Below are 26,606 nucleotides of genomic sequence, written 5' to 3'. Positions count from 1 at the left end.
CAATGGTTGTCTTAAATCCATCTGAAAAAAAAAGGCAGTGTTGACTACCACTGGAAAATTGCAAATAAAATGTTTAATTTCAGAAACTGAGTTCACCATTTATAAATACACTAAAACATAGTAAATGCAAAATTAGATTAGGCATAGGTAGAGTATTTTAACAAAGCTATAACTTTTCTAAAAGGTCATAGGCAAATGATGACTTGTTTCCCAAAAATGTATGCAATGAAAACTGAAATGAAAAGATGAATCTTTCTAGAGTTAAACTAAGGAGAATGTTCCTTTCAAATTAAAATGCTGGCTATTTTTTCCATCTTATTTGAAATTCCAAAGGCTCTACATCCCATTTGCCTGATGGACACTAACAATTAAGAATCAACCCTACTACATAAAGTTCTAAGCAGTGCACCATATCCATAAGGCTATTACTGAAAACCAGAAGATCAGTTATTTCTGTACTAGGAGCTTTAAGAGAGGTTGTTCTACACAGCTGAAATTACATTAGGAGTAAGGGCTCAATTTTTACAATAGGGACTTTATACTTTTGATGCACTAAAGATTAGAAAAGGCATCAGAATGACATTAGAATCTTCGTGGTAAGTTTCTTGCCTTTTTTTTGTACATGGCATTAAATAACAAGCATTAATTCACAAACTTTGAGAGAAATTCCAAAGACCTTTTATAAATACCGAGAATATTTCTATAATTCATTTTAAATGTAAAACCTGAACAGGAGAACCCAGAATGGGAAGTTTTACTACCGATTGCTGTATAACTGACATTCCATCTCATATTAAATTTAAGATTTATTTTCAGATATTAAGTCAACAGTCTCCTGTAAACACATCTTCCTCAATAACTCTTCTTAATCCTTTAAGTACTTTAGGGCTTGTAGTTAAAAACACCATATGATAAAAAGACAGCTTGAGCCCCATCTTTCACGTACAGCTTTCTTTTGACAACTACAAAACCTGTTTTCTTGCAATTAAAGCAATGTTCAACTAAAATACAGTACCTGGTTTATGGTTTTTACATAATAATTGAATAAAAAACTACAGAATAGAACTGTTTACATCTTTTTTTTTTTCCATTCTATTAAAACAAATGACTGAGCTTTTAAAAGTTCATTTACAATTATGGATTAAAACCTACATAATTTTGTATAATTTGACGAGACAGGCTATCTCTAGTGTGAACTTTTAAAAAACATATATACAATATCTGGCCTGAAGTACTATGAATAAGGCACATGTAGACATATTGAAAGCTGAAAAAAATGAACCTAAAATTTGGAATTTAGTCACTGATTAGATGTCATACATGGCCCCTACTGGAGCAATTTAAAAATCTGAGTTATAGACAGTTAATATCCAGTGAGCAACAATAGATTTAGTCTAGCAGTTTGTTCATTAGTTTCAATACTGGAAGTATATTAAAGGAAGATTCACTTTCAAAAAGATAAGCTTTTCAAAGTGTTCAATCATTAACCTTGACTGACTAAAGTTGTTGCTTTCATTGGATGTATTGAACAATCTCTCTGAAGGAACAATGCTTGGTGGACAACCCAAGAACCTGACAGCTAATTTTGACAGTACTGGCCAAGATGACTTCTTAAAGTTCCAGTAAGTTAGAGGATCACAGTTATGCTCAAGTACTTCTTCCTCCAAGTAAGAAAGCACCATTTCCTCTGGTAACTTTGCTCTCTCTTTCAGGTCTTTTGTCTTCTTCATGTCACCCATGAGTGACCAAAGATTATCTTCCCCATACGAATTTGTAGATGGTGAACCTATATCACATCCATTGGAAACAGGTTTATCATCATCTGAGGTAGAACTCATTATTTCCAGCTCCCTGATTAAGTCTTGTTTATATTGTTCAGCCTCCTCTTCTGTAAATAACGATGTTTTATACCGGGGATCCAGAAGTGTAGCAAAAATGTACCTTGGATCATGAAGTGTGGAGGACAATCTACTCACCATAGCTTCTTTCAAAGATTTCAGCATAGTATCTATGCCCATAGTTTCTTCAAATAGCATTTCTATTTTCCTGTTAAGTATATGAATCATTGGAATCACTTGGCTTAGAGTCGACATGTGTGTACTCATCTCCCTACTTGCAGCTTCGAAAGGTTTGAGAGCATGACACACTGACTGCATGACTTCCCACTGATCACAACTTATTAGCTCCCGAAAGCTGCACTCTATTGACATTTCATCAATCGCTCTTTTCTGTTCAATAAGACGTTCAAGCATATGAAATGACGTATTCCACTTGGATGGAACATCTTGTATTAGCTGATGCTGAGGCAACTCATACTCTTTTTGCAACTCAGCTAACTTCTCTTTTGCTTTTGCTGACCGATGGACACGTTCACAGATTTTTCTTGCAATACTAAGCAAATTCTGAACCATTCTCTGGCTTTTAATAGCCTCATTTACAATTACATTAACAGTGTGACTAAAACATTGTACACTTGAATGATCACCTTCATTTAAAGTTTTCTCTATACTCTGATTATCAGTAACAGTAATCCCAATCTGAAGTCCAATGGAAGTAATCCACGTTTCCCACCAGTATTCTAGCTGCTTTTGAATACTGATTCCATTGTAGTCGCAATCAATCTGTGATACATTTAATAGTGCTGAACAATGGTAATCCTCACACTGTGGTCGAAATGAAGACTCAAATGTTACCCAGTGAGCAGTCAGGGTTAGATATTCTCGTGTTTGGTTGCTCATCCATATTCCAGATGTAAAATGGATCACTCCACTTTCAGCTTCTTTAAGATGTGAAATAATTATTTGTTTTACATTATCATACATATCTGGAATTGCTGTCCTAGAAAAGTAAGATGGAGAAGGTAAAGAATACTGAGGTTGCAAATATTCAAGCAGCCTGTTAAAGCCAATGTTGTCTACAAAAGAATATGGCTGGAGGTCAAGTGCAATCATTTCGGCTACAAGACTTGTGATTTTTTTGGCAACTGGGTGAGAGTCACAAAACTTGTCATTGGTTTCATCAAAATTTGAAGATCCTAGTAATTCTGTGCGGAGTGGCATGTGATTATCCGTTGATGAGGATAACACTGTCTCTGGGACATCAGTTTTCAATACATTGTTATGAAACCGCTGCAAATGTCTTAGAAGGCAACTTGTGCCTAGGTTTGTTGGCTTTTTCCCTCTACTTATTATACGTCCACAGTGTGTACATATTACTTTTGTTGAATCTGCAGAACAAATTGAAAAGTGATTCCACAGTTTTGAGGTCTTCTTACTATTAACAGGAAATATAATTTGATTATCATGTGTAACCATTGTAGGCAAGTCAGTCAACTTTGAGGATGAACATTCTGCAGAAGCCAATGTGGCATAAGGAGAATTTGCCAAACTCACATCGAGAAAGCTCTTTTCATTTCCTATTACATCAGGATGGCGTCTATATAGATGTCTCATTAAGCAGCTTGTGCCCACATCTCCTTTCTTACCACGACTTATCATACAACTGCAGTATCTACATACTGCTTTTAGACTGTCTGCAGGTGAGAGTGAAAAGTGGTGCCAGACTTCTGACTTAAGCCTTTTCATAATCCTTTTATTTTGCTGAAACACAGCAGTAGGTTCAAATATTAGTGGACCTAATCCCTCACACTGTTTTTCAGGAGATGAAACAAAGGAGACTTCACCTATATCATCAGAAGATGAAAGCATTGAGTCTTCCACTAGAGTATCTCCAGAGGTGAGATTAGTATGGATCTCCTCAGAGATTCTGTCTGGAGAAGAGGAAACAGAAGTTGGTTCTTTCATTAGTTTTCCCGGAGAGGATGACATAGAATTCAGATCGCTATCTGATGGTAGCAAAGATGGCAAGAGAGTAGGAGGTGCAGTGTAGAGAGGTGGTATGCTGGTACCGCCCCCGTTCTCTTGCAGGACAATGGAGCGATGGGCTCTCCACATGTGTCTTATTAAACAACTCGTTCCTAGGTCTTTTCCATTTTTTCCTCTACTGAATTCATTCATGCAGTGGATGCAAACAGCTTTAGAATTATCTAGAGGTGACAAATAAAAGTGTTTCCAGACAGCAGATCTCCTTCTAGAACCTGATGCACTCTTTGGAATTACAACTGTTTTTTCTGCTACATTCTCAACAGTGTCATCATATTGGTTGTTGGATTGCTGTGGAGATGAACCAACCATGACTTCTTCTTTGCTGCACTTTTCAGAAACTGAGAGATCTGATATTTCTTCAGAAGAAACAATAGAAACAGATTCCTCAATTATTCGATCTGGAGATGGTATTTTAGAAGCCATTTTCTTGACCAGTTTTATGGGGGATAACATAGAACTCAGATCTCCAACATCAGCAGACTGAGGTGGAAGCAGTAATGTAGATGAAGAAAAGGAAGATATACCTGGCATAGTTCCATTTTCTTGAATTAGTACAGTGGGATGTGCTCTCCTCACATGTCTCATGAGACAACTTGTACTCAGGTCCTTTTCATTTTTACCCCTGCTAAATTCTTTCATACAGTACATACATATTGCTTTAGTGCTATCTCTAGGAGATATAAAAAAATGGTTCCAAGCAGGTGACTTTTTTCTGGAGCTTATGTTTCTGCTAGAAAGGAGGCTTTGTGTCACAGCTTCCATTGCTACATCATACAGCGTATTACTATACTGAGAAAAAAGAGATCCATAATCATCTTCATTTTCTGCAGACAAATATTTGCCAGGGTTGTTGGTAATGAAGTTCTTTTCTTTGTCTTCCTGTTCATCACTGCTGTCCACATGTTTGAAATCATCTTGTTCTGTCTTTATATCCGTTCTTTCTAGAGTACAGTTAATACTGTCATCTTCTTGCTCTACTTTCAAGTTACTGATTTTACCCAATACAAAAGTATCATCCATTCCGGGGGAATCTGCTTTACTCATGTCCATGGATGATAAATTCTTGCCAAGACTTCATCTATTAATAAATATAGATAATTTAAAAGATTACTTAAAATTTGATTAAAATTATGTATCTTGTATACTGAATGTAAAACAAAACGTGTTCATGTGTTAAAATAATCTCGGTTTTATGAATTCTGTATTCGTGTTGTGCATAAGCAAATATAATTAGTCATGAAAATGCATTTAAAAATTATAGACTTAGTTAATGGAATCTCATTTCTTTTCCCAGGATCAGGACATTTCAGGTCATAGATGAATGTTCTCAAAGACGGCTACTGCTAAATGCTTCATGTTGTAGATATAATCCTAAAAAATGAATGTTCTATTTCTTGTTGAAGAAAGCCATTCTGTGCATCTTGACTGGGCAACTGAGATTCTTTTACACCATCTGCAAAAAAAATCAGAAGACAAAGTTGACTAACACATATTAAAGAACTACAGTAAAGGTGAAATGAAAGCAGGCCATCTTTTCTCCTTTGAGATAAAAAACAATTCAATGTACTATTGAAAAAAAAGGAAAAAGTCCAACATTTACTCAATACATTTACTGTGGGCAAATATGCATCTACACATGCAGCTCTGGTTCAACTTTGACAAAAATCTAGAGTCCAAGCATCACTTCTGTATTTGCATGCACACACCTATGCCTCATCCTACACCATTTTTCAACCACTGCATGCACATACATATACCAAAGTACACACACACATACACACACATATTTAAACCCAAATACTTTATAGGTGTCTATATCTACCAATATATATGAATACAAGCAGGCATGAAATTACATTAGCACAGATACATGTACTTCAAATGTTATATTGTAGTCCTGTACATGTGAGCCCACCATTACTGACAGCAGCCTTTAAAAAGAAAACAAGTAACTTCTGTAAGGGTGTTCAGCCTTGGCAGACTAATCACTCTTCCTCTGACCACTAGTGACCAAATAGTCACACATTTGTATTCATGCCATAACACTCCCAGACAACAACATGCTACAGAAATAAGCTACTTTTGAAGTTTCATGATTAAAAACTCAAATGTTTAATTTAGGACAACTGAGCTATGTAAATGCCATACAGACAGAGGTCTTCCAAAAGTGTAGCAACATCACTCAGAAGTAAAGACACACACAGTTGCATATGCTGCTGCCTAGTGCATATGCTGCTGCCTAGTGCAGCACTGCCAGCTCAAGTCCCTCACATACCCAAAGGTTACACTAGAAAGCCCATTTACAAGAAGACAGCTGATTTCAGTAGTGAGTAAAGATTCTTTGCCACCAATTTCAGTACAAAGAGTAGGTTTTTGAAGTTGCATATAAAGTTGCATACAAAAGGGCAACAGCAGCCTCAAAAACTAGAACCAAGTGGTCCCTCACAAATACGAAGAAGCTGTCTGCGTTAATCAGTGACTTATTTTTCCACTGCAATTATATTAGAATTTTAAATTTTGCCAAACCCTTTCTCATATATTCTTCTGTGTCATTAATGAAGTTATTGATGCCTTCATAAAAGATAACAAACATTTTTGGCCACATTGGTGATGCTACAGTATGCACTGGAATTTTTGCAAACTAAATTTTATGGAACTATTTCTCCACAGCTGAAGCCAAAACACAAATTTAAATTGATTATTTTAAAAACTTTCCACAACTTTTATGTGTTACTAAAACACAGGAAGCATTGGGGTGGTTCTTGGGGTATCCTGTGCAGGGCCAGGAGTTAGACTTGATGATCCTTATGGGTCCCTTCCAAATCAACATATTCTATGATTTCAGCAATGGTAAAATTAGCCAGACACAAAACACTTTAAAAAGGCTGTTATTCGCACTGACATTTCCTCCCTGTATCAGGATCAATGTCATATTAGCTTTGCAACCTATTTTAACTAATTTTATGCTGAGGTTTGTTTAAAAGAGAAATTAGAAACACTTACTTTCTGTGGATTTCTGATTTATGGAAAGCCTATAATCATGATAACTTCCTTTCTTTTCCAGTGCAAGGGAAGGGGCAGGGAAAAAGAGGGGCAATGATCATACTACAGCTATTTTAAGAAAAGGGAGATGGAGCATTCAGAACTTGCTGAAAGGAAGGGAGCAACTCTTGCTTTTCTTTCTGTGCGAGTTTTAGTATTTGTGTCTTTCTTTCAGATTCTCAGGGGAAAAAAATAATATATTTTCAGATACCAAAAGATATGAGGGTTGAGCATAAAGAACAGTGAAGGGAAAGACTTGAAGAAAAAAAAACAACCTTAGATTTCTACAAGAAATTTACACTACACAGGACTTTCCACTGGCTTGTGAAATCACATCTGAGAACAATTCTGGCAGCCAGACTAAATTTATGTGACTCAGTATAAAATTGAATGAAACAGGAATTAGTGATCATACACATACTGATGATACGGACGCATGTGGATCTGGGACAAGACAAAGAGTGTAACACAGTCAACTTTTTAAATAGCAATCAATTCAAGAGGATTTTTGTTTCATCTCTACTTTGATCTAAGCTGTGAATTTTGAGCTTGTACTGCAAACAGGAAAAGCAAGAAAATGTAATAAGCTGTTGTGACTTAGGATCATGGAATAGAAAGGCTCACAAGCAAGTGGTTTGATGCAGAGCTTACAGAACATAAATTATGCATGGAAGTGCCAAGTTACAGTAAGGACATTACAGATTCCTAGCTAGATTCACACAAAATAAATGCGTATTTCCACTGGCATCAGGTTCTGATGAAGCTGTGTGCAATTTCTTTGGCTCAAAACAGGTAATCTCATCTTTATCTTGCGATTCCTATAATTTCTCAACTACACAAAACCAATTCTAGGCTTTAAACAGAAAAATCTGCAGAGATGCTTTAAGTGCCTCTGTCCTGATAAGCAGTTACTGCTTAACACAGTGAAGCTTAAGGTAGCTGTGATGGGGAGATTTGAAAATCTGATAAATAAGACCAGTTGCAAACTTTATAACCACACTTAACTAGAATGACATTCATTAACAACACATTGCCAGTGGCTAAGTTCTTTAACATTATCAGCCATTATCACTACATATTCAAACACTTAGACCCTAATCACCTTATCCTAAATTATCTTTGAGTACACAATACCGCTGAGCTGATGCCATGCAGTTAAATACTGATGGCTGTGGTCCTTGACAGTCTTAGTTACTAAGCTGAGGTGAAGAGGTGAGGGAGCTGTTTGGACTTTGAAGCAGGAACCATGGTGCTAGAAATTCTTCCGTATTTCTCCTTGCTGTCATTGCCTGGTTTTAATATTCATACTCTCCTCCACCAAAAAATGTCGGAAGCAATCTTATCTGCTCCTGACCCTATTGTCTTCATTGCTTTAGGACCAAAAATTGTTCTTGGTCCACCAGAAATCCTTCCTGATTATTCTGTATCCTTGGGTTTTGACTGCAGTCTTTACTGCTTGAATTGTTGATTCACATGGTGTTTGTCCTCCTTTTGTGCAATTAAACCTAGGTCTCCCTTTGCAGCACATGTAATTCCTATATTTATGCTTAGCTGTGAAAATGCCTGCATGCTGTTAAAAGAGTTATTATGCTACTAGCAGTGTTAAAAAGCACTTACAGACTGTGGTCAGTTACACTATTTTAGTGTATTTATGACTGAGTGTAAGACAAGAAAAAAATATTTACATCTTGTCCACTTTATGACTGTTACAGGTCTCTGGCTACATAGTATGTATTTTTCTCAGCCTTGTTGCTTCCTTCTAGAAATGAGAAGAAATAGCTGAGATTACAGGAGACAATTACTTCTGGGGAAATCCCCAAAGCTGGATGCCCCTTAGAAGATTTTTAACGTATTTTTTTTTTCCATTTTCTTTCAAACATCTAAGAATGATTTTTGTTGCTTTGAGAACCTGGCCGAATGGCAGAGCTCAGAGGGTTGCAATCAGCAGGGCAGTCTGGTTAGAGGAACCCTAACTAGAACAAACATGAAACACAGGTGTTTCCATCTGAACACAAGGAAAACCTTTTCTTTTGACAGTGACAGAGTACTGGAAGCAGCTGCCCAGAGAGGTTGTGGAGTCTCCTCTGGAGGTATTCAAAACCAGACTGGACAAGGATCTTGTCCAACCTGCTCCAGCTGAACCTCCATTGGCAAGGGGAGTTGGACTAGATGATCTCCAGAGGTCCCTTCCAACCCCCATCATTCTCTGATTCAGTGTTATAATGTTACATCACTCTGTAAAATTAAGTCAAGCCCTTCCCTTCAAACACCCTTGCATGTTCAACCGAAACTTTCTTTAGAATAGTCCCCATAATATTTAGGGTTAGAAACATAAATACGTTTTTCATCCCATCCTCCCAGGCCAACTTTATGTAAGAGTCAATCTGTTTTAATAAGAAACAAAAGAGGATGTTTTAAAATTTTATTGTCACCTAGAACAAAGTATAAATTTGATTATGACCACGTTTACATAGCTAATTTACCCTTGGACCCAAGCTATTCAAAATTAAGAACTACTGCTAAACAAACAGGATACTCAAGAAGGAAAATGTTTTCAAAGGTACAAAAAGCTATTGGCAGTTAGCTCAAAGTGAATTATGCTTTTGAAATCTCCACAATGAGATACAGAGTCACCTTGGAACAAAACAATCTTCAAAGAAAATGAACAGAACTAAAGAACAACTGTCTACTCAAATGCACTACTCTGGACTATTAGCACCTGAGCAGTAGTTTGCTGTGGTAAGAAGCCTAGAGAAACATTTTATAGGATTTTCCATTCAAAATGGGATTACTGAAAGCATACAGTGGTTGACAAGAAATGTCTGGAGAATGTCACTGATTTTGAGTGCCACAGCAAATTGCCATGACCAGAAGAAATCACTGCTGAAGGAAGGAGGTAAAAAGTGAAACACTGGTGGTCTCAGAATTGCACAGACATACATTAACACACGGAGAAGTATGAAAAGTATGCAAGAACACTGAACCATAAGCTGATTATTTTTTGTAAAGCACATTGTGGCCTGTAAGCTTTAAACAATTTTAGATTTTTGATTGAATAGTCAGACAATAATCATGAACTTGATTATATCACAGAATCTTGGTGGAAATAATGGTCTAGAAAAAGTAATTTGAAACAAAAAAAAATAGTTACATTATTATTGAAGAGCATGTAGTGTAAATACAAAGACACACCTGCAAAATGCAAGAGCAGTTTTTTCAAGAAAGATGTGAAATGTTGAGACAGTGAAAGTAAAAGCATTTACTCGTTTGAAAAATAAAATCAAAAGTTGTGACAGATTTTGAGCATAAGATGTACATAAAAGCTCATTAGCAGTAACTTGCACAAACGGATGTCAGTTTTATAATACGTTAATCTTGTTCATTTTTGGAAACACACAGGCAACATGAGGAATACCTAAGAGCAAGAAATAAGAAACACATACTTTAAGAAATTATTTGTTTCAACTGCAATGGCAGGTACTATGCTAATTAAGGAATATTTGCTAAAGCAAAACAATCAAACAAAACAGAAACACGCACATTAAAAAACCCTCAAAAATTCAGAGAATACACATCCAAAATCCTAAACAAATAAGCAAAATGTCCACATAATTTTATGCTCCAGATGAACCTTGCTGCTTTTCAAAGTTATAAATCCCTTGAAGAAGGAAAACTAAGAACAGTGCATTTTTTCTATAGAAATTTCCTATGACAAAATATCAGTACTAGCTTACCTGTAAAAAACTACAGAGGTTTGTAAGATACTGATCAATCAAAATGCAAAATTAGAAATGCAAAATTGGCATGTTAGTCACACTGAAACAAGGTGGGTCCTAGTCTTAAGTCTCAGAGAAGCTCACGGAAATTGGCACAGATGTACAACCATGAGCAAAAGGTATGCAATAGTTTAATCTTGAATAAAGTACAGAAAGTCAGGCTTAACAGAAGAAACAAGTTGTTCTGGACTTCATGGGAAATATGATTTGTAGAGAACTGCTTGAAGAGAAAAGAAGTGAAACCTTTACTATTCCATTACTTTTAAGTCACCTGAAAGGCAGATCTTATGAAAACCAGTAACTGCTGTGGTTTTACAAGGGTTTTACTCTCCAACTTGTAAAACACCCTCTCACATCCACAACCCCAAACGCTCCATCTGGACACAAAGGAATGAAGAGTGGAAACAGCACCACCAATATTGAACACTGCTCCTTGTTGACATGAATAGTCTTCTGTGAGCTCTCCTGTGTGCTCGTGCTACTTGTCAGGACAGGACAAAGAGACCTCTGATGTGCTGAAGTATAAAGATCACTCATGTCCCTTCATGTTACTGGAAAACTCAGGGCTTGGTGTTAGCTGGGGCCTAAATCAGTCATTTCAGGCAGAGAAAAAAGCAAGGTGTAGAAAGCTGAGTGTAACAGTCACTGTGATAACTGTGAGTACTCAACTCCAACTACAAATGCAGGAATTTAGCTGAAGCAGAGACTAAAAAGATACAAATGGCCACTAAATGTAAATATTCCCCTCTTTCTTGCCTCTTGCCCCACAAAACATCAAATAATTTTACTCTAAACACAGATGTTTTAAGCAGTAAAACATCTGCTAGGGCCAAGTTACACTTTTCTGGTTCAGTGGACTCTTCTCTATGTTTTCTATTTTCCCCACCACCTCTAAATTGACAATAATTCAAGTAAGTAACAGCTCAGAAGTAAAAATTTTTTGTCACTTGACTATTGTTAAATGGACAGCATTGAGTTAAAATGTAACCAGCACACAGAAAACACCTAACACTGTACAAACTCAAACTCGTCATATTTAGCTTCTTACTCTTGAAAGATGTTTTAATTTATACAGCTGTTTTCTTCTCTCATTGTTGTAAACATGGAAAGTCAACGGGATGCTGTTCACTAATCATTTTCAAATAGTTCCTGAAACCTCAGAAAAGATTCAAAACTAAAAACTCCATCTTTGTACCAATATTTCCATCTCAAACCCTAAAACATCTGCAACACTGTGCATGCCAGCTCCCCCTGCACAAAACTACACTGGCTCGTACTCCAATGTGTAAAAGGTTGAAAATAATTCATGACAGCGGTAAAACTGAAGAGAGACGGTAAGATTTCCAAATTAACATCATTTAAAAAAATACTTTGGTACAGAGATAAAGTGGAAATGAAGATATATTTTTAAAGTAATATTTATTAAAAAAAAGATCCAGTTCTTAATTCAGTTCTTACACTTATATATCCTCAATCATATAACTTATTAAAAGAATTGATAATGCTTTTAAAATATGATACATTGCTATTATTATACAATATTATACATTTCATATTAATTAAAGTGTGATAGAAATTAGGGTGTTCAAATCAGCATGTATATTATTTACAATGGGCTGACATTTAGGTCTGGTATCCCTGTTTAGTGGTGTAGCATAGGATGCTCTGCTTGGAATGGGGTAAACCAGCTTGAACAATGCCCTGTTTGCAAACCTGTAAGTGGTAAATGAAGAAGGGAGCATCATACTGCTCTTGGTGTTGAATAATGCTGAAACCAGCCTGACTCATCAGTCCCAAAGCTAAACATCCTGATAGTGAGATGAAGGTGTGGTAGATCTGTTCCTGGATAAACGAACAAACAAGTGATACTACTGATAACTTGTCCAAAGCTGCTGAGCTGACACAGCTGGAGACATCGGACCATCATCAGTCACTTTATACTATAAAAGCCCAGATTTTAATGCAGGATCTTCTGATATAAGCCTTCTTGGAGTATGTATGTATGGAGACTCCTCCCTTGAATGGGGAACATCCCTCAAGGTTACTCCTCTTACTCCTTGAGGCTGAGCTAAGAGATTTGCCCAAGGTCATTGTTATGGGTAACATCAATTTACTTAATTGTTTTGCCAGCTTTGATACAACTGCTTCAATACAACCGCTTCATAGTGCGCTATATTATAATAGTTGCTACAGTTCCTGTACTGTGTAGTAAATAATTCTGTAAATGATTTGTATCTAATCATTATCATAATACATTGTATATATTTATGTAAATATATATGACTTGCCATCCTTAATCCTGCAGGACAAAGTTGTATAAAGGTTCAGTTACACCTCTATAGTCCTTTAGATGAAAACCTGGCAAGACTGGATCCAGCCACACCCAGGCTCCCCTCTGAGGAGTTCAGAAAGCATGGAGGTCCTTTCTGCCCCATGACTCAATAGGGGGGCTTCTGTAACAAACTTTGAAGCTCCCATTCAGACCACTGGGTTGGGTAAACAAGCTCAGTACCCAAAGGTTTCATCAGACTTAATGAAGCAGGCTCACTGCACAGCATGTGTAAGAATAAAGCAGGTGTCTGATACAGGGTATTGAGTCAAGGCTCAGCCTTAGGTCTGGAGAAATCAATCTTCATAATTTATCTACCAATGTATTAAGCATATATCTATTTGAAGCATCATCCTCCACCACCTAGACTTAAGTAACACTCTTAAATATGCTAAAGCCCATAGTACAGAAATCCCCATTCCACACCGTTTTGAACAGCATTTATCTTAAAAGTAAAATAAAAATGTAAAGCTACAACAACAAAACAATCACCCTGGTCAAAAAAATATCACTCCCAACTTTTAGTAAAAAACCAAAGAAGCATGTTGCATTACCACCACACATAACATTATGTATCACTGGAATTATTAGCACTACTCACACCTACAATCACTTGATAAGCCCTTAATTGTTGCTATTTTTTTCTTTAGTGCACTAAAAATACCATCAGATCTCAAAAGGGGCTATATCCCTTCACATGTCCTTTACTAACTTCCCATTGCAGCACAATGTAATGACGGACAAAAAAAAAGCAGGTACTACACAAGCTAGTAATTTTTTCCCGGCTTCTACTAAGAAATTACTCATAAAATCCAGTTCTATCAAACTAAGTAAATGATGTCAACATTTGTCTAGGATCCAAACTGTCACGCGTTGAAGTGCTACTTCTTATTATCAGGCATGTAATACTTGCAGGATATGTTTCTGACCTATTGTTCACACCTACCAAGTGTCAGATCTTTAATTTGTTAAAATGCCAATGTTTTAAGCAATAGTTTCATTAAAACTTTAAGCAGGATCTTTCCAAGTCTTACACACCAGTTCGGTGTTGCTACAGAAAATTATACATTTCTTTTGATATTTTTATCCTTTATAATTTTTGACAAACAAATATAATATGATATAATGGGGAAAATCTTAATGTACAAGAAATAAGGTGGTTTTCTTAAGAAAAAATAGTTTTTTTATTTTACGCAGCTGAAGCATATATTGTTTGGTTTAGAGCAGGACATCGAAGCTGCTTTTAGTATCACATGCTGTACAATTTGGGGCTGATGGGAGACGAATGAAGGCTGCAGTAACACAATACAAGGGTAAAATGGAGAAGATAAAAATAAGAACAAGGTAGGAAAGATGAATCAGTATTATCACAGAATAGGAAAAGCACACAACCAAAACCGCAGTAACAACAGGTAAGTCAGAAAAGAATGAAAGGCAAAAGGCTAAATATTTACTCCATAATGCTAGAGAATAGCAGCCTGCTTTCAAAAAAGCATCAGAAAATTCAAAGCAAAGCTCCTCTAACAACTCTTCTCTCCCAGTGATCAATTCTCTGAATAGCCTATTAGACTCTTCTCTTTCTCCTCCCATGCAGCTGACAAAGTAAAAGGGATAGGATTAGGACAAGTGATTTTTCGACTGACTTACTGACTACCTTCCTAGCTTGCAAGATAATAAAAACCATGCATTTTCGTGGATTTTATTTTTGTCTATCTTTAAATCCAATAGGAGTGAAACTTCAAGCACTTTGAGGAAGATTTTGAACAGTAAGAAATGAGACACCTGTAAAGAAGAAAGATGAATAGGCAGGATAATGAAACACAAAAAACCAGTTAGGAGAGACACATCATGTTTTGTGTAGCCAGTCTTCTTGGAACTCTGGCTGAAAACATTCATGTAAGTAGAAAGTGGAGAAAGACCTCACAGAATGTAAACTGAGTTCTTTACAGAATATATTTCATTAACCTGTTACAACTATAACTTTTCTGATATACAAAATGGAACTACATCTGTTAAACTGCCAAGACTACCAGGTAGTAGTATTTATTTTCATGCTAACCAGATGAAGTCTGATGATGTCTGTTCTAAAAACCCGTCACAGCTACCCATCAACCCAATTCGGTGATCATATTGATGCCAATTAGTTGTGTGTCCTCAGATAGTTTCAACAGTGCTATTGAGAGGTTTTCCATGATATATATACATACATTTTGTGTATGTGTAACATGACATAATACCATGCTTCTATTAAAACATTTGTATCCTGGAATGCTTGTGAACTCAAAGGAAGGTTAGAAAGAAAATGCAATTCATAGTACCCAAAACCACAAAAACATATTTTCAAGAGTTTGAACAGTAGTTTAAATACTTCATAGGGATTTTTTTTTAAACCTAAGCTTAATCTTTCTTTTGTCACCATACTTTATTTCAAGTCAGAAGACACCTGGTATGGAGAAGAAAAATTTCTTTGGAGAATCATTTGCAACTGACGGTAACTTCTTTCTTCCTCATGTAATAAACTGAAGAAGTATGTCTACATTTTTCTTGAAGTAAGGAAAAGATCATCTCTTTACTAAATCCAGTAAATAAAACAGGAGACAATGTTCACCATACTATCCAAGGTAATTAGAGTTCAGAAACATTCAGTTTCACCACCATGCCAATGAATACAAGAACTAACAAAAACAAAGAGGTAACTTAAAAACCAACCTCCCATATCACATGGAGGCATAAATGCACATGCCCACAATAGGGGTGAACTTCTTATGCCTCTTTGAATTCTTTTTGGTCGTTCTGTATTTTCTAAGTAAATTGTACATTCATCAGAAGCATCTGACATGTTCACATGAAATCCCAGTTTAAAAAAACAATGATAACATCTCTCTCCCTCTCAAAACAAACCTTTGTATTCACAGAACAGGGGTAAGGGAGGGAGAAATGAGTGTGCATATCTCCATATTCACTTGTTCCTAGCCTCCATGATGAGGTATTCTCCTCTTAACCTCTTTTAGGTTTGTCTTTGTCTTTTTCAAGGCAAGGTGAGACTGCAAAGACTTAACTGACTCAGACAACCAAGCTAAGGGAATACAAGGCTGTTTCCACCAGCACCACACTGAGCACTAGCAGGAAATACAAAGACACTTTCCCAGCCCCCAGGCAAACAAATAGCTCCTTCTAATAGCTTCTTCTCCCAAAAGAAATGATTTCCAGAACTATCCTCCTGCCATAGACAGATCTTAATTTGACCAAATATGGTTTTGCCCAAGGAACAAAAAAAAAAAGAAATTTTAAATTAAGGATAAAGCTTTTTGTAGTACTTATTCTAACCAGTGCAGTTCATGAGCTTTAATTAATGGACTGCAACTTGGTTTTTAAATAAGTTTTACATAGTACAACTATATGGGTGTCCTATTCAGAGCAGGATCCACAACACTATTAGTACAAGAGCAGGTAAAGAAATGGATAACCCTTTCCATTCACTTGATTTCTATTCTTATTAGTAATTATTTTAATAAACTTAATACTTTCTGAAGTATTGAAATAGGAAATAAAAGCATTTAGAGAAAAGGATGAGGAATCTTCCTGCTCTTTATGAGCATCACTGCATTTCCTGTCATAAATGGATTACGGTCTCCCCACAGTTCAGTCAACCACTGAAGACAACTCCCAATCACTAAGAAAGGAAACAAACAGAACCTCAATTCCTCTCGTTTCCCAGTACCAAAGCAAGGATGCTGCTGACAGCACAACCTGCACACTGTTTGACTCCCTGAAAGCTGACCCATTTTTCCCACTGTTTCAGCAGCTATTCACGCAAGTCACAGCAAGTGACAACCTCCCATGAATGAGTTTTACACTCTTCTCTTTCAGTTGGTTTTTTTTTTTTCCTCTGGTCTGTACATATGCTCCCATATCATGCATATCATGTTTCCACCTTTAATGAAGAACAAAGAAGGGGAACCATAGAGTAAAAAACTAGAAAAAATTATATGATTGCCATGAGCTATGCCACATATTAGCACTGGGATTTGCAGTCTCAATTTTAAATTAAGAAAGGTTGTCATGAGCTAGGAGCCAGTAGTTGGGTGTGAGACATAAACAGGCAGCAGTTTTCACACTGCTTTGTTCTCTCGCACCTTCTCAGGACACATTTAGCACTACTAGATCCCTTTAATCAGGAACTAGATTTTCTTCAATGATCTAAACTGCACATAAAAATTACTGTATAGCATATGCACTGAAAGACAAATCCTTACAGTCGATGCTTGTTGACCTACCAGAATTTAAAATTTTAACAGAAAAGGTAACATCTGGACAGCAGAATCTTTGTTCTCAGGAGACTCCAGCTCTATATAACTATCTGGTTTTAGGGTACCCACTGTCAAGAGAGTGCTGCTTTAATCACAAATTAAGAAAGGCTCTATCAGAAAACTGAGCTTGCAGTCAACAATTACTTCATATGGGACTATAAATCAAGAAATAGTTCTTGAAGGTACAAAGACCAGATACTCATTTTCATTAGACAGGTAATACTAAAGTGGATTGTTTTCACTGAAGGCATTTAACTTTGAGAGTGACAATGCAAAGGCACTTTAAGTATAATATACTACAGCTTGACATCATATAATGAAACCATGCAAACCATTCAGTGACCTTGAGATGAGTATATTAGAATACAGCATTAACTACATGGAGAGTGAACTTTTGGATATTCTGAAAAAAAACCCCAAACATTTTTCCTTTTGTCAGATTTCTTTACAGTGGTCTAAAACTGACCTAGGAGGCCAGTACAAACAACAACTACTTTCTCCTGTTCTTCAGCTCTCCTCTGGGTTTGAAAAGCACTAGCAGCTCATTTTTGCTTAGACTGATAAAGAACAATCCACAGGCAAGTTTAGTATGTAGCAAAATTTCCCACATCTTCTGTATGTGTCACCTAGGAAAAGTTTCCTTCAAGCAACAAATCTGAATCCTACTTTAAATTTTCTCTTCCTACGGCGACCACAGTCCTACAGGGAAAGGCTGTGAAAGTTGGGCTTGTTCAGAAGAGAAGGCTCCAGCGAGACTTTAGACTACCCTTTCAGGAAGAGGAGTTTGTAAGAAGGATGGGGACAAACTTTTTAGTAGGGCCCGTAATGACAGGAAAAGGGGTATGCTTTTAAATGAAAAGAGGGTAGAGTCAAACTAGGTATAAGGAATAGATTTTTTACAATGAGGATGGTTAAATGCTGAAACAGGTTTTCCAGAGATGCAGTAGACACCCCATCTCTGGCAACACTCAAGGCCAGGATGGATGGGGCTCTGAGTGATGTGGTCTAATTGAAGATGCCCCTCCTCATGAGTTTGACTAGGTGGCCTTTAGAGGTCTCTTCTTCTGATTCTATGACCCCACCAAGACTTCCTAGCTCAACATTTTCGTAGTCTTAAACATTTTGTCCATCTGTTGGTAACATACATGTTAACCAATAACACAGTGGCTTAAAAATAGAACTATTTTATTCAGGGTACAGAGGAGAGTGGCTAAGAAATAAACGTAAAGCTCTAAATCACCATGCAAGAACAACATTTATTGTTACTCCACATAAATGCTTATCTTCATATGAACAATTTTTTCTCTAAGGCATCTTACTTGGGAATCTCAGGCTTCCAAAAAATCTGTATTCAAAAGCTCAAATGGAATATATAAAGTTTTAATATTTTCAGACAAAAACCCTAGAAGAAAATACTAAAACTAACTTGCTCAGTGAAGACATGAAATCTGATTAAGATGCCTGTAATTTGAGTACAGGATGAAAGCAGCATCTAAGTTACCTCCCCTTTTTAAATGGCATAATTCAGGTAAGGATGTATATATGGCAGCTGATACCACAGAGTAAGAGATCCCCCATAAATCATAAAATAGTTACTATTTCTGTACCACTCTAAAGATATCCAGGCTTCCAAACTTAATTTTTAAAGATCAGGCACTCATACAAATCTCCTGCTAAATTATTAAGCTCCATACAAGTCAATGCACAGGCATACAATTATTCATTGCCTTTTCCCATTGTTTTCCTTCAAATTAATAAAAATAATGATACAAGATACAAAACAAACAAGCTGCTCACTAGTTTATTGAGAAAAACAAACAAACTTACACATCTGTTCCACTGCAGGCAGGCGGCTTCATTTGAGGTTAAATACTCGCTACTCAAACTTAATGAGATGATTGTATCTAAGGAAAAGAAGAAAGTAATTACTTTAGTATTTTTTAAACATGTTAACTGTCACAGTTGCAACTCATGGGATGTTTCAACTTTCATTTTAGGTAACGGCTCCAGGAGCTGCACTTACATGACTCTCATCTTATTTCAAATCCCTAGCCCTCACAATTATCAAGAAAAATCAGATATTTTCACTTCTAGAGCTGCTCCAAAGCAAAATAAAAATAATAATAATAAATAAACCCTCAGATGATTGCTAAAGTAAAATTTAAAAGTCAAATTTTTGTATTTAACACTGCTTTATTTTTTTACACTCATGCTGAATGAAACAGAGTCTACATTACATGCAATATTTCAAAGGAGCTTGCTGACATCTTTCCATGCACTACAGGATTCACCTTGTTACACCTTCTCTTCATAAGCTAAACACATTGCTTATACACTGCACCAACCATGAGTATTAATCAACATGCACACGATCAACACAAGATTATCACTCCTGGTGTATAAGAAAGAAGCAATTCCAAGTGGAGCATATTAGATCACATATTTTGACTTAGCAACTAAATAGACCAAAACAGTCTATGGCAGGACACATTTTTTGAGTTTTCCAACTTCAGTCCCACTTATCTCATGAATATACAGACATGAGTGACACAGTGCAGAGGCCTCAGTACACTGAAAAAAACCCCAAACCACCAAACCAAGAAAACATTTTGCCAGCTTAGAAAATCCATAATTTGCAAGGCATTCTCTCTTATATTGCAGTGATTACTCTTCTTAATCAGACTGAGATGTTTAACACTATATATATATACACATGCATATCTATACCCACACTTTGGATTTTTTTTTTCCTTAGGAAGGAGATCAACTCTCAGAGGGCAGACAGTCTTGATGACAGGCTTAGTGTGCATTATGAAATGAAATATATATCACTTCTCTTACTGACATTTTTTACTTAACAACACTCCTATAGTGCCTTTTAAGCAACTGAAACAACTCCAGAGCTGTGCTGCTGGCTAATTTGACTATTGAGATACTTTACCCATCCCTATTACAGCAACATTTAAATAATGTATGCAGAGAGGAAGGTGTCAGCCAAGGAGACATAGACCCACCAGAGGCAGGGTGCTCAGTGGAGCAGTGATGAAACTCTCCTCAGATGTAGATTAAGCTCCTCAGGCAAAAGTGAACCTGGCTCTCCCACATTCCTTGCAAGTGCCAAAGCCATCAGACTACAGGCAAAATTAATACAAATATGCATCTGATGTCTTTAAAAACCACCAGAACCTCTCAACCCTTCCATTTCCATTCCCCCCCCCTCTGATTTGTTAAAGATGACTATAGTTTCAAGCCAGGCCAAACATTTTGTTCAATTCAAATTAATGTTTGGACTTTTTTGATTGTTTATTTTTGTGAGAAGAATAACAAAGAAAAAGTAATTTTAGCTAGATCTCAGATTATTATCTTTAGAAGCAGACACTGATTCAGAAAACAGCACACAAAATGACAGCAACTGGTAATCTGAACAATTATTGAAAAGCCACTTAACTATTTGGGGTAATACAGGCACAAACTCTTTGGTCATTGCCACACGAGAGAAATATATTATTACATACGTTTTCCTGTATATTTTGTAAATAGTTGCAAAAAAAGTATTGCTAAAATGTTCAGCTGTTAAAAATCCTATTTTCAGCCTTCATTTTCAAGCTAATATGAACTGAACCCCAGAACTGGCTTTTATATTAAATATACAAAAATCTCAACAATCAATACAAAAATTACTCTAACACCTCACAGGACAAACATATCTGTGTGACACTAGTGAATGCAAACTAGAAGACATAGTGTAAAAAAAAAAAATCCAACAACCTTTCACACAGCTGTAACAAAAACTTAGTAACCTTCTAAACCTTCAGAAAGCGATTGTACAATTGTACATGTCCTGAAACAACAAAGGAGGAAGGGAAAGAGGTGAGAGATGGAAAGGACGCAACTGCCCAGTAATTGCTAAAGAGAGCACACAGGTTGTGAGCTTACATAAAGATTATTACAATATAATAATATTTCTTATGTCAACACCCACTGAAAACCGGTTTTAGACTATACAAAAGACTCATACCACACATTCCAATATGTTGTCAATATTAAAAAAATCACTATTTATCCTGAATCATCACACGTCAGTGAAAATAAAGGGCCTTAAAAATCAAGCTATTTCCCTGTTGTTGCTTTAACAGTCCATCATATTGAGTTCTAGCTCATCCTCCTCCCAAAAATCCACCAAATCACAACCCCAAATCTAAACCAATACTACCATGATTAAACTACGTATCACACTAATTTAGAAGTTCCTTTGCTTCAGCAAACAAACACACAAGCAAAAAAAAGGCACAAAAAATCATGATAAAAACTTTAGTTTGTCTTCCTTCTTGACCTGAGAGCCTTAAACTCTAGATTTCACTTGAAAGCTACCATTAGGCCACAGAAACTACTCAATTTTTTCACTAATTGTCTCAAAAAAAACAATTCCATAGTTGTAAATTGACCAATACTGAGGATGCCAGTAACAAATACAAAATAAATAGCCAAAGATGTGCAGAAAACAAAGCACATCTGCCATATACGAACTCTTTCTTTGTGAAGTCTGTTTTGAAAGTATACACTACAACAGGTAACATTATGTAAATTACATTAATTTATGTTGATCCTGCTAAAATACGAAAAAAACTCAGTCATGGTAAGTTAAACACTCTGCTCTATATGGTGCAAATTCCCAAATAAACTATCTATATAATTCTTTTCTATATAAAACTAAGCCAATATACATGTATCATCATGTTATTTGCATATGGCTGATTATTTTAACTGTTCATTACATTGGCAACCCCATAACAAAACATGCTCACTTTGAAGATGAAATTCTTAAAAAAATTAGAAGTGAGCTGCAAAAAAACCCAGGATTTACAAACCTCCCCTGTAAATATTCTTCACCGTGAATGGCAATAAAATGCAGCAAGTTGTTGAGAAATACAACATATACATTCTTTAACTCAAACTTTCTCGGAGGGAAAAAAAATCTCCCAGAAGTTAATGTATTTAGGATTCTAAAAACACAAAGAGAACAAATTCCAAGAAAAAGGGAGAAGAAAACAGAAAGACCCAGCAGGCCCAAAGGCCACTTCCTTCTGTAATACCTAATTTTAAAAAGTATTTTATAGGATACTCTACTTCAGTGGATGGACAATTTTAAATAAACATGTAAAAACAAATTCTTTTCCCCTCCTATATTTTCCAAGGCCCTGTTATAAGTCTTAATGATGTGTGAATGTTTATTGAAGAAGACCCCCTCTGCCCTAACCACCTGTGACACTAGCTGTCCTGCAAACATGATTCTTGCTCTGGACATTTACTGCCTGGGCTCCAAATAAGCCATAGCAGGGGGAAGCATCGGATAGAGAGGCTGCAGCAGACAAAGAAACAGAAAGATAGCAAACATTGCTCTAAGCTCATCACCTGTCTACCCTTCTGCTATTCTATACTTTGTCTCTCACGTTATCAATGAGGATGCCGCACGTGTCATGATTTTGCCTTATACAGATGTCATGAATGAGTGGTTTGGCTGCTTAAAGAAACACTGTCAAAGGTACTGGCAAAAGCAGGGTTTAATATGGATATGTGAAAATGCAACTTTACGGAGTTCAATGGCAAGGTTTACTCTACTACTTACCACACAGACTAAAGCATACAAAAGAAGATCAAATAAGAAGCAATTTGGAATGATTTACACAAAAGCTGTGGATGCAAAAGCAGTTAGACTGCAAAGGATATGGGTGGAAAGATAAGGGTGCAGAAGGATTTAGCAGCACTTAATATTTGAGTACTTTAACATTTACAAAGTGATTTGATAGTTTTCAAAGCAATTATAACAATGACTTAACTACGGATTGAAAATAGTAACATTTGTACCATAATCGATTGACATACACACAGGTAAATCATGTATACACCTACTTCTATGCGTGTAAAGGCTCATGAAAAATTCCCTTTGAATTCACTAAAATATGTCCAATCCTTTTGCATTTCCCAATAGGCAATGGTTGCACCTTGAGGAACATGGAGATGGGGGGTGATGGGCTGACAGTCCTTGAGTACCACAAACCTGAGGGTTTGCGAGCTCTGGGAGGTGCTGACACAGGCTGCTGTGGTCCAGGCGAGCTCCAAAAGCCTCACTTAGGACTGCTGTTTATAGGATCAGAATATGATTGACTTTGGTCACCAGTAACCTTCCTTCCTGATAATAAACGAAGTCAGTAACGACTAAGATTTTTTCCCCAAAGTACAGTAACAATGGTACCGTTCCACTCGGGCTACATCCAGGTAAATGGTTTACCAAGGCTACAGGAGGTAATTGCTCATCCTTTGTTTCCCACCTTTACCGCCAGAGCTCCGGGTGCAATCAGGGAGCGCCTCAGGCCCAACTGGTACAGCCAAGGGACGCTTCACCACTCAGCTGCTTTGGTCAGGGCTCACCAGGAGCTTCCAAGAAGGCAGAGCAGTCACAAGGATGGGAGGGTGTTACACCACAAGAAGTAAAAGACTTATTGTTACGTAATAGTACAAACGTTTAGAAAATTTTTCTCTGAGATGCTTTGTTTAGGTACTTCATTTTACTTAGTCTCAATTCCTACATTTGACTGCTCTGGAGAACTCCTATGGAATAAATTCCTCAACATCTGTTAAAGCTGCAAGGTACTAGCAACATGAAGTACCAAAGTAGACACACATCCAACTGTACAAAAACTGTTAGCACCTTGCCTGTTGGTCTTATACCTACTGGAGAGCACTCAAATTTCTACAAGTACATCAAAGAATTTACTTTGTTTTGAACAGAATTTTTTCCTCTACAAAACCAGTCTCCATAGTGAGTAATAACTAGAATGCTCCTGCCCAGTATTTGCACAAACACAGGCTTCCTAAAGTAGCAGCATAGGATCTTGGGGACAGTTGATAAAGTCTTCCAGGCCTCACTCCCCTCAGTACGTAAGCCAGAATGTCCTCCCAAGGGTGCACGCCTGCTCTTAAAGTGAAATGCTGCATTACTGAAGATAACCTTTAGAAGAAAAGTGCTGTGCTCATGCTCTTGAAAAGCAAAACAGACACACATGTATAGTGGGACATAAAGACAACAACATATAAGGAAAGTCTGGAAAGTACATTCATATTATGGGGGCTTGAAAAGCTTTCTCTGCTTAGTATTATAGGTGTAGCATGACAGGTCATGCTAAATTATTGAAATCTCTCGAAGAGACCCCCCAGAAACAAGACAGGGCTGCTTCTAACACATAAACACAGAGTGAAATCTCTCCACTACAAAGCCTAACTCTACTAAACTTAGTAATGCTAAATAGAATCACCTAATGCAAATGAGGATTTAACCTTTCAGTACAAAAATGCATGTTTTTGTATTTTTAGTATAGATTAGTTTATACTATTATTTAGTATAAAGTTGTCTGCTGTACACGCAGCAGACAACTTTAAGTGTATTGGACACCCTGAGAACTCCAGTAAGCATTCTAACACAAGCACTCTATCAGCAGCGGTTGACTCAGTGCAGATCTAGAAGCTGCAAAAGACGTTTTTAAGCAAAACTACCACGCTCCAAACAGAAAACGCGAGCAGTGCTACATGAAAGCTAAATTCTGCACTTTTCCGAGACACCATTCTTGAGCGACTCTGCCCAGGAGGGATGGCTGGAACTCCACCGCACACAACACAGACGCGGTGCTTACGCCGCAGACGAAGCCGCTGGCGGTCGCCTGTCCACCTCTTGTCCCGTTTCCCGGGGGTGGGGGGGGGGGGGGGGAACGCTTTTTAGGATTTCCCGGGCTTTCCGGTCCCGGCACCCGACTCGGGAGCCTGTGCCCGAGGCGGTCCCCGGTCCCGGGTTCGCACCCTAAGGAGAGCGGTAGGCTCTCCACGCCGGGGCTGCCTGGGCCATCTTGGGTCGGGATGGCAGCGGCCACATGGTCACCGCTCCCTCCGCGGGCCCGGCTCCTGCGGCCCCGCCAGGTGGGTGCGGGCGCTCGGCCCCGGTAGGTCCGGCGGGCTCGGCCCGCGCACAATGCCGGGGGGTCGAGGTGCACCCGGCGCCGCGGCGGGCACCCCTCCCCGGGCGAGGGGCGGTGGGGCCCGCCGGGCGGCCCGGGACAGCACCGAACCCCTGGGCACCAGCAACCTCGGTTCACCGGGCCGTCCGCGCCCCCCGCGGGGCCCCGCAGACAATAGAGCAGGCACCGCGGGCCTGGTTCCCGGCTTCCTGCACTGCCCCGCCGCCACACGCCCCCTCCCCGGCCTAGCGGCGCTGTCCCGCGGGCGTTCCCGGGAGGGACAAGGCGCCGCCGGGCCCGGGACGCAGGTCCCCGGCCGCGCAAGGCACCGAGGCCGCTGAGGCCAAACGCGGCGGCGGCGGGCACGGGAGGGGGAGGGGGGGGTGCGGGACCAGAGAGACGTACCGCCCTGCTCGGCGCCCTCCCGGTGCCGGAACAGCGCTACTCACCTCCCCGGGCGGCCGCCGCGGGGGAAGCCGGAGATCGCCGCTGCCTCCGCCCGGCCGGGCCCGAAGGAGTTAAGAGGAAGGGCCGGGCGGGCCCGTCCCATTCATTACCCGGCGCTTTGTCTCCGCCGCCGCCGCGGCGCTGAGCAGCTGCCCCGGCTCGGCCGCCGCGGGCGCGGGGCGCAGGCGCGGGGGGCGGTGCCACGCACGGCGCGCGACATGTCAGCGCGCCGGGCCGCAAAATGGCGGTACCCGGCCCCGGCGCTCAGGGACTGTGGGGTCTCTTCTCATCCGCCTCCCGGGGTGCCTTAGGGAGGCCGGGATCGGACACCGGCCTTCTCCGCAAGGGCACGGCCGCTGTTCGCTGCACCCCGCTTCGTTCCTGGGTGGCTGAGGGCGGTGGCTGTGTTGGCCCTGAGGGCGGCGGGTCGGGTTCGGGGCGGTTCCTGCGGTGCTTCAGGCCCGGAGGGACCTCCGGGGGCTCTGCCGGGCTGGCTGCGCCTTCCCCGGGAGGCCGCGGGCGGGCGCCTCGCATTCCCCGTGGGCCGGCCGCAGGGAGGTTGTGCTACGCCGGCTGGAGCCGGCACGTACCCGCTATTCCGAGCGCGGCAGTCGCCTCGTCAGGAATTTAGCCTCTATTGTTCGTATCTGCAGTTAAACTCACCTTGATGGGTACGCGTGGCCTCACGCACAGCGGGTTTGGTTCTCGGCGCTGTTTCGGTGTACTGAACCTGCCTCGGGAAGGGCCTTTGGCGTGGCGCTTGAGTCTCTCCTGAGCAGGCATCCCAGGGAAGGATGTTCATGGCTGAAGGG

At 39.0% G+C, this 26,606-nt stretch overlaps 2 protein-coding genes across 5 annotated transcripts in view; one reads left to right on the top strand and one right to left on the bottom strand.

Annotated features, from left to right (window-relative positions):
- Window positions 1-51: 51 nt before the first annotated feature.
- Window positions 52-26,523, bottom strand: ZBED4 (zinc finger BED-type containing 4). 2 transcript variants are annotated; one of them, XM_066182952.1, is made up of 3 exons: window positions 26,458-26,523; window positions 19,169-19,245; window positions 52-5,337 (listed from the first exon to the last, which is right to left on the bottom strand). In XM_066182952.1, the coding sequence occupies exon 3, from the start codon at window positions 4,932-4,934 to the stop codon at window positions 1,416-1,418; it is 3,519 nt and encodes a 1,172-aa protein (XP_066039049.1). In that variant the 5' UTR covers window positions 4,935-5,337; window positions 19,169-19,245; window positions 26,458-26,523; the 3' UTR covers window positions 52-1,415. The 2 variants fall into 2 exon arrangements, with proteins under 2 accessions (XP_066039049.1, XP_066039048.1); XM_066182951.1 differs by lacking the exon at window positions 26,458-26,523 and adding an exon at window positions 25,797-25,972.
- BRD1 (bromodomain containing 1) overlaps window positions 26,034-26,606 on the top strand; it is a 68,211-nt gene continuing 67,638 nt past the window's right edge. Inside the window, exon 1 of one of the 3 annotated variants that reach the window (XM_066182945.1) lies at window positions 26,034-26,179. The gene's annotated coding sequence lies outside the window, so the exon portion shown is untranslated. The other 2 variants (XM_066182943.1, XM_066182942.1) reach the window with 2 other exon arrangements.

Source organism: Chamaea fasciata, unplaced genomic scaffold, assembly GCF_029207755.1.
Source record: "Chamaea fasciata isolate MVZ Bird 193981 ecotype frontalis unplaced genomic scaffold, bChaFas1.0.hap1 SCAF_5, whole genome shotgun sequence".
In the NCBI taxonomy this organism is placed as follows: Eukaryota; Metazoa; Chordata; class Aves; order Passeriformes; family Sylviidae; genus Chamaea; species Chamaea fasciata.
Note: the sequence above shows the minus strand (reverse complement) of the source record. Positions and strands in the feature narration are given on the sequence as shown.

What these genes read in the sequence shown, in the direction of transcription:
- ZBED4 (XM_066182952.1), bottom strand. Translation starts at nt 4,934, where the DNA reads ATGGACATGAGTAAAGCAGATTCCCCCGGAATGGATGATACTTTTGTA.